This window comes from Amphiura filiformis, chromosome 6 (genome assembly GCF_039555335.1).
Source record: "Amphiura filiformis chromosome 6, Afil_fr2py, whole genome shotgun sequence".
Classification (NCBI taxonomy): Eukaryota; Metazoa; Echinodermata; class Ophiuroidea; order Amphilepidida; family Amphiuridae; genus Amphiura; species Amphiura filiformis.
In genome coordinates, this window is record NC_092633.1 from 35,791,639 (window position 1) to 35,799,924 (window position 8,286).

Consider the following 8,286-nt stretch of genomic DNA (forward strand, 5'->3'; position numbering starts at 1 on the left):
GACATTTTACATGAAATTGAATACCAGACAGTTTGATTTGTTTACATTGAAACATATTATTAAATCTTTTAAAAGAATATTGCGTATGCTGAAGAGGTTTTGCCAATTTTCTATTCATCTGGCTTGATTTTCAATAACATTTATTACATTTTAATAGATTGCGCACAGACCGTGAAAATTGCAGTTGGCCAATACTGCTATAATTTTACAGAATGAAGGAAAATGTTGCATAATTACTAAAACCAAATCCTACAATTCAGTGTATTACATTAACCACATTGGACCTGCATTGACATCGTAAGAGTGATTTTAGAGCAGCTCGATATTGTTTATACTGCATTGCATATATAAATGGGTTAATAGAAGTATTACACATAGCAAGAATAACAGAAAAACTGTGATAAGCTCCCTGAAAGTCATAGGAACCACCTAAATTAAACTGAAGAAATCCAATCTGGTTTGGTGACCAACATATCACGTAAATGATGTAAACCATAAAGAGAGTTTTGGTGACATTGACACGCTGTAAGCGTTTGGCTGCATTCGCCGTATCGGTAGATGTATCTGGTGCATTAAGGGTGTCGTTGTCTTCTACTGTTGAGTGATCAACACTAGTCCTCTCAGCTGTCATGAGCTTTCTACCTTGTTTCCGTAATTTTAAGGTGATTGCTACAAAGGCACATGTCATCCAAGAAACTGGTATGAAGTACTCCCACAGAAACGTAAACACGCCAATTGTAGCTTGGAATTTTCGCGTCAGACTTTCTTCTTGAATCGTACATTCGCCATTTTCATTATCAAACTGGAAAATCGCCAGCATTATTTGCATGACAGGTGCTAGCGCCCATGCTGTAATTGCCATGCCTATTGCAAGCGATTGGGAAAAATTCACGCTATACCATACAGGGAAATTCACGGCTGCAAAACGTTCAATTGAAATTGCCGCCAGATTGAATGTCGACATTGCAAAACACGCGAAAAGGACAACCCAGGAATCCCATAGTCTGCAATATAATTCTCCTGTTGCGCCAGATGCTGGAGGTGTCTCCAGACCAGCTATTTGAGTTGAAGTTACTGTGATTAAGACGCATGATGTTATTAAATCGATACAAGCTTGACTAAAAATCAAGGTGTTGGTTAAATTGTTCCGAGATCGAAGTTTGATAACAATGATACACGCCAATCCATTTCCTGCAAGAAAATACGAAATTTATGTTACTAAAAGCACAAACACTCATATAACTCAATGCATCATCTTTTAATTCACTTCTGAAAACATAGAACGAAGACAGCAAGTATGTTTATGTTACTATCGAAAGCAAGTAATGAAGACTCTCATTCACCATGTTCACTAAATCAAGAATCGTACCAAGATCCAGTGTTAATAATTAAATTTTTAGCCTGGGAATTCCCATTATTTCATGATATAAATTGTCATGTCTTCTTTAGGGGTAGCATTAATTTCTGGATTAGCCCATCGCGACTGAAACATTCAATCAATGTTTTTAAAACCCTTCTGAAGACATCTGAGGCCCGTATGCACAAAACAAGTTAGATCAGATCTAACTTGTAATCTGGTCTAAACAATAAGGTACAACAAAGAGTACCGACTTCACCATGTTTGCTTGTCACTTATGGAGAGCAAATAGTGTACCTCCGGATTATTTTGTTATGCGCTAGGCAAATAATCCGGAGGTACACTATTGTCCACTCCATGAATGACAAACATGGTGAAGTTGGTACTCTTTGTTGTACCTCATTGTTTAGACCAGGTCCAAAGTTAGACCTGGTTTAACTTGTTTTGTGCATACGGCCCTTAAGTTTTCCGTCGGAACTTCGGATAACCCATGCACTTCTTGCTCAATTCCAAATTCTACAACACAAATAGTTATATACATACCAATAACACCAGTCACACCAATTAAAAGTCGCAGAACGGCTAAGAATGTCTGTATACTTGGGTTTGTATCGTTGGGCGCAACTGTGGAACTCCTTGGTGTTGAAAGGAATTCGTCTTCAAAACCTGAAGTTGAATTTGTCACATCAGATGATAAATCCATTTGCCTTCAACTCTGTTTAATAAATGAAAATAAGGACAGTATGAGCACGTACACAGTAAAAAATATTTTAAACAACTGTTTAAAAATGTTAAACAACACTGTTTACGCCGGTCACTCTAACAACTTCTGTTCAAAGTTTAAACAACCTTGGGTTGTTTAAACTTTAAACATACAATTTTCTAAACAACAGTTTTTAAACATCTGGGTTGTTTAATTTTAGTTGTTTAAATGTACACAGTTGTTTAAAGCATTTTAAACAACAAATGTTTAAAACAAACAGTTGTTTAAAGCCGTTTATGGCTGTTGTTTAAAACAATTGTTTAAAACATAGTTGTTTAAACTTGTTGTTTAAAAGTTTAAAATTTTTTGTTTGTTAAAATCAATTTACTTGGGAGAATGGGCAAGAAGAACTGACTGTAAAACTTGCACATCAGCCCCATGCATCTGTGCATGAGCAGTGTGAATGTGATACATTCAGAGGTAAGTGTTTGGTTTAAATATTGTTTAATGTGGTTAAGCTTACTCACACTGTACTTGTCACGGCTGCATACTACTGCACAGCTTGCATCATTTAGCATGTACAACACACAACTGTGTGTTCATATAATACTCTGATCACATCAAACAATATTTTAACCAAACACTTACCTCTGAATGTATCAATAATAGGTCTGGCATTTCCCACTTTTGGAGCAAGTCAATCACATAGTCATCCGCCATGATGATGAATCTGACCCTGATTTCAAGAAAGGAAACCCATCTTTTGCAAAATTCGATCTTTTTTAAACAACGTTTTTTTTTTTGGTATTATTAATGAATTAAACACACCCTGTTTAAAATTCAAGGACTGTCTTTTAAACAACGTTTGTTCAAAGTTTGAACAACATCGTTTTAAACAGCGACATTTTAAACAGTGTTTTTGCTGTGTATGCCTATGTAAAACTAACTGTAGAGATACAATCTAAAAAACTTATCAGATTAAATATGGTGTATTCAAAAATTCATATTCGTTGTTGTAACCAGGAAAGTTTCCTATTCTTTGAACAAGTTCATTAGGAATGTAGAAATCAACTGTAAATTTTGTTCATTTTGAACAATTCCTAAGTAAAAACGAAGTTTTTAACTCACGTTTTAGTGACGTTTCACCACTACACTAGTGGCTTCATCAGACTGGCAACTCATCACATCTGACTGTTTCCTTTTATGGGTAACAGTAGGCACCGTTGAGGGCGTGAAAGCTTTGTTAAATGAGAGGATCCGAGTTGTTACCAACAAAATAAAGACTTTAGAGGAGGATAAAATCCGCGCAAATGCCAGTTTAAATGCCCGCGACATAAACAAAGATCTGTCTCGCGAAATCTCGCGCCATGTAGAAAACTCCCGCGAGAGTGAGTTCCAACATGTACGTGCACGCCAAACCCGGAAGTTGAAGGAACTTGCGAAAAAGCATGAAAAATCTACTTCCAACGATGTAAACAAAAGCAATTCTCACGCTGATCTGGACTTGAGTGGTACCCAACTGAAGCGATGGGTGAAAAATCTGTCGAAATACAAATTATCTGATGCTCAGAATAGTGTATTAGCTCGTGGCCTCGGTTACGCGGTAAGTCCTGATAATTTAAATCAGCCGTCTATTGTAGATGAACATATTGTAGCCAGAGAAAGCTTGTTGGAAGCTTACCAAACCGGAAGCGGCACAATTACGTGCTGAGATTGTTGGCACTTTAAAATCGGCCAAATTGCCCCCCTCAAACATCAGTAAAGATGAGCGCATCGCAATTAAACAACTCCAAAAAGAGGAGTCTATCATGGTCCTGGGGGCCGACAAAGGCAGGGCCACGGTTGTCATGGACAAAACGGAATATCAGGAAAAATGGATGCCCTCCTTAGCGACCCTAAGACTTATGAAAAATTAGACAGGGATCCAACGGCAAAACATAAAAGAGAGTTAGTTTCCATCTTGCAGAGACTTGAAAAAGAGGATAAAATCAAGAAGACAGACAAGCAATTCTTGTATCCCACCTCTGAAAATGTTCCAAGAATTTATGGCAGTCCCAAAATTCACAAAGATGGAACCCCGTTGCGACCCATCGTAGATTTTACTGGCTCTATCGGTTATAATGTGGCCAAGTCCCTAGCCGATATTCTGAGCCCCATTGTTGGTCAATCCGAACATCATGTTCTGAACTCCAAAAGTCTTGCGGAAGACTTGAAAGACATTGTCCTCACAGAAGATGAGATACTCAATTCGCATGATGTGGTGGCGCTTTTTACCAGTACCCCCATCGATCTCACTCTCCATGTGCTCCGTGATAGACTGAGTGAGGATAAAGACCTCAAAAACAGAACCCTTCTCACAATTAATGACATCATCGAACTTACAAAATTTTGTCTTGCTACTGTCGCCTACTTTAGCTACTCTGGTGATATCTACCGCCAACGGTTCGGCATGGCTATGGGAAGTCCCTCAGCCCTCTCGCGTGTAATATATTCATGGAGTGGCTGGAGCAGAAAGCCATTTCCACGGCCCCGGTAGCCTGTCGCCCGCGTCTCTGGAAAAGATACGTAGATGACGTGTTGGAAATAGTACGTAAAGGAGAGGTAGACAACCTTACAGATCATCTTAATTCCATTGACCCCACCAACAGCGTCAAGTTCACATACGAGCAAGAACAAGAAGGTTCGATCCCTTCCTCGACACCCTAATCACCAGAAAACCGGATGGATCAGTAAAACTCTGCATCTACCGTAAGAAAACGCACACTGATCAATATCTTCAGTTCTCCTCCCACCACCCCTTACATCAAAAGCTGGGAGTTGTTAGAACGCTGTTAGATAGGAGTGACGCGTTGGTAACAGAGGAAGCGGACAAACAAACTGAGGAGGAGAAAATACGCGATGCATTGACCACTTGCGGCTATCCAGATTGGTCTATTAAAAAGTCAAAAAAGACAGATCCACTCCTAAGACAAAACCTACGACAAAGCGAAAAGATGACAGTGAGAAAACCAAAGGCATGGTCGTGGTTCCCTACATAGAGGGCGTTTCTGAGCGAGTCTCCCGTGTGTTCAAAAAGCATGGATTCTCTACTGCCATGAAACCACATCGCACCATTCGCAGTATGCTCGTCCACCCTAAGGACAAACTTCTCCCCCAGCAGAAAGCGGAGGCCATTTACGAGATTCCCTGTGGTGACTGCCCCAGTTCCTATATTGGTGAAACTGACCGTCCCTTTGGCATCCGACTTAAAGAGCACCAAAAAGAGGTTGAGAAATTTGAAGCCAGACCATTCACACGTGCAAATCGTAAATCTTCCGTCACTGAGATTCACAAATCTGCTATCACCGACCATGTTGCCTCCACAAATCACTCAATCAATTGGGAGGAATCCAAGGTCATTGATCGTGAAGCTGATAAGACTACCAGGTGGCTCAAGGAAGCCATTTGGATCCGCAGAAAAGGACATGACACTCTAAACAAGGACGAGGGGGCCTACGCACTCAACAACATCTTTGACCAACTCATCACGCCCTCAACGGTGCCTACGGTTACCCATAAAAGGAAACAGTCAGATGTGATGAGTTGCCAGTCTGATGAAGCCACTAGTGTAGTGGTGAAACGTCACTAAAATGTGAGTTAAAAACTTCGTTTTTACTTAGGAATTGTTCAAAATGAACAAAATTTACAGGAAAGTTTCCTGTTGTAACAAATTAAATCAAATCAACCCCATTTTGTTGACCTTATATAACAATCTAAATTAACTTAATCATTATATTATCGTAGGTTTTATTTTCACATAATTATGTTCATATTCAGGTTGTTATCATATACTTGGAAATAATCAAATAAAAATTTCCTCAAATGAACCCCATTTTATTGACCTTATATAACAATCTAAATTAACTTACACTTTATCGTTATATTATCGTTCATATAGACTTTTTACACATAATTATGGTCATATTCAGGTTGTCATCATATACTTGGAAATAATAAAATACAAATTTCCTCTCCGAGTTGCATCATGTGCATACATACGCTAAAGTAAGACGTAAACATCTAAAAAAAGTAACTAATCCCCCTTAAATAATGACCATTATTCAAAAGCAGGCGGTTGTATTACAAATCTGTAAAATGCGTTAGAAGCAGAATTTTTTTCTGCACATTTTGACACCTCATTTGTAGCAATTGACTAAATATTGACGTCACAGCGAACATTTAAATTAATGTAACCCAAGATTTGAAAGTTGCAGTAAATTGTATTGATTTTGTATTCAGTATAATGGAAGGAAATCTGTGTAATGAAATCTGAGTGTTTTTTGTATTGTATGTGAGTGAAACTTTCAAATCTGGACCTCATTACATAAAATTGACCGGTGTTTTATTGTTTTCTGGGCTATCGTATCAAATGAGTTGTCAAAATGCGCAGAAATAAATTCTGCTTCCAACGCATTTGACAGATTTGTAATACAATAGCCCCTTTTTAAAAAATGGCCATTATTTCAGGGGAGCTAGTTACTTTTTGTGAGGTGTTTATATAGGTCAATGAGAACTATCGCGCAAGAAAATGAGTGTTTCAGGAAAACTCAATGCCTAATAATACGCGGCTATATGGTTATACATTTTACTCACCAAATCACAAAATCTCTTTACCGAATCACGCTTGGTCCACCATAAGGACGTTCTCAGATTAACATTCATCAATCTGTATTACTTACATAGCGAAATCTTTATGTAGAGCAATTCACTACATTTGCAGATGGAAATGACGTACATGGTATAATAAAAGCGAACTATTCATTTTTGTGGACTTTGATACTCCTATTAAATGTTGTTAATTGGTTTTAGTTGGAATTTAAACAGCAACTGTTGGTGCGTGCTGTCGACTAGCAAAAGTACACTCGTTGTTCTAATTATTTGATCGCTACATTGGGCCCAGAGCATTGGGCTCTGCATTGGGCCATACAACCTTTGAATGCGATGGAATTACGATATGCTTTTTTTGTAATGTTCAAATGAAACCACGTTTCAATGTTAAACTGGAAGTGATGTGAATCCAATAAACCAATTTTAAACACGACTCAGTAAGCTCTAACTTACAAATGTGATTTTTTAAGTAACTAGAATTTATACGAATGATTTTTGTAAAATCACTCGTAATTATTTCTTATAATTTAAGTTAATTTAAAGGCCCATTCAGTGATGTTAAATGTTTTATTTTGTCTTAATACGCAGCTTTCAGCTTAACCACTAACAGGCTATGTCAGCACATCTATGACACTGACAAAGGTGCCAAAATCTGAATTTGATGATTTTTCTTACGATCCTCAGGGTCCTCATGAGCAAATCACTGAATGGGTCTTTAATCTAATCATGTAAATAGTTTGTAAGAAATAAATACGAGTGATTTTACAAAACAAATGTAAGCAATGTATAAAATCCAGTGTTTGGATTGAAATCACCTTGAAAATAATCATTCGTATAAATTCTAGTTTCTTAAAACAAATTTGTATGTTGGAGCTAACTGAGTCGTGTTATAAACGAGTTTATAACAGACATAATATGTCTGAAAATATGTTCGAAAACATGGATGTTATGTTCTTTAAATAATTCGATAATAATAGAACAGTGTAGGCCTATAGACATACCTTTGAATACTTGGGTACCGGTACTCCTTCCAGTGTAGACTTCAAATTCAAAAGTAATATACATACACATTCCTCTTAACCACATGGAAGATGTAATTACTTAAGATCCATTTATCATTTGTCGTATGAAGCAGTAAAGCAGTGAAGCACACTGACTTATAAGATTTGAAGCTTTAGTGTTAAGATAGACTCCAGAGGGACAGACTGCAAACTTGACACAGAATCCTGTACTTGGTGAAAGCAACGTTACTACTGAAATTCATTGCATACAGATTCGTCGCAATATCATCCCCATATATCAGTACATTTGAGCGTGCGTAGTCTAGGCGGAAGGGAGTGTAAACATGGTAAAGATTCAAAATACATACGAGTAAACTCTATCGCCAACAGGGGCTATTTTAGGAGAATAAAGTCACTGCACGTTGACGAATGTCCGGGGGGGGGGCACGCCCTAAAATGGGTGACGGGATGTGCGACCACATTGACCCCCATTTTTCAACTCCTTTCACCCCTTTTTTGCTTTATTGATCTCCTCTCACCCAATGACCCAATGACCCCCTTTACCGAAATGTTGGGAC

General features: G+C 38.0%; 2 protein-coding genes across 2 annotated transcripts; one reads left to right on the forward strand and one right to left on the reverse strand.

Annotated features, from left to right (window-relative positions):
* Positions 1–256: 256 nt before the first annotated feature.
* LOC140154491 (compound eye opsin BCRH2-like) lies at positions 257–862 on the reverse strand. Its single transcript, XM_072177059.1, has one exon. The coding sequence runs from the start codon at positions 860–862 to the stop codon at positions 257–259; it is 606 nt and encodes a 201-aa protein (XP_072033160.1).
* A 3,071-nt stretch (positions 863–3,933) lies between these two features.
* LOC140154492 (uncharacterized) lies at positions 3,934–4,596 on the forward strand. Its single transcript, XM_072177060.1, has one exon. The coding sequence runs from the start codon at positions 3,934–3,936 to the stop codon at positions 4,594–4,596; it is 663 nt and encodes a 220-aa protein (XP_072033161.1).
* Positions 4,597–8,286: the final 3,690 nt, after the last annotated feature.

What these genes read in the sequence shown, in the direction of transcription:
- LOC140154491 (XM_072177059.1), bottom strand. Translation starts at nt 862, where the DNA reads ATGGCAATTACAGCATGGGCGCTAGCACCTGTCATGCAAATAATGCTG.
- LOC140154492 (XM_072177060.1), top strand. Translation starts at nt 3,934, where the DNA reads ATGGATGCCCTCCTTAGCGACCCTAAGACTTATGAAAAATTAGACAGG.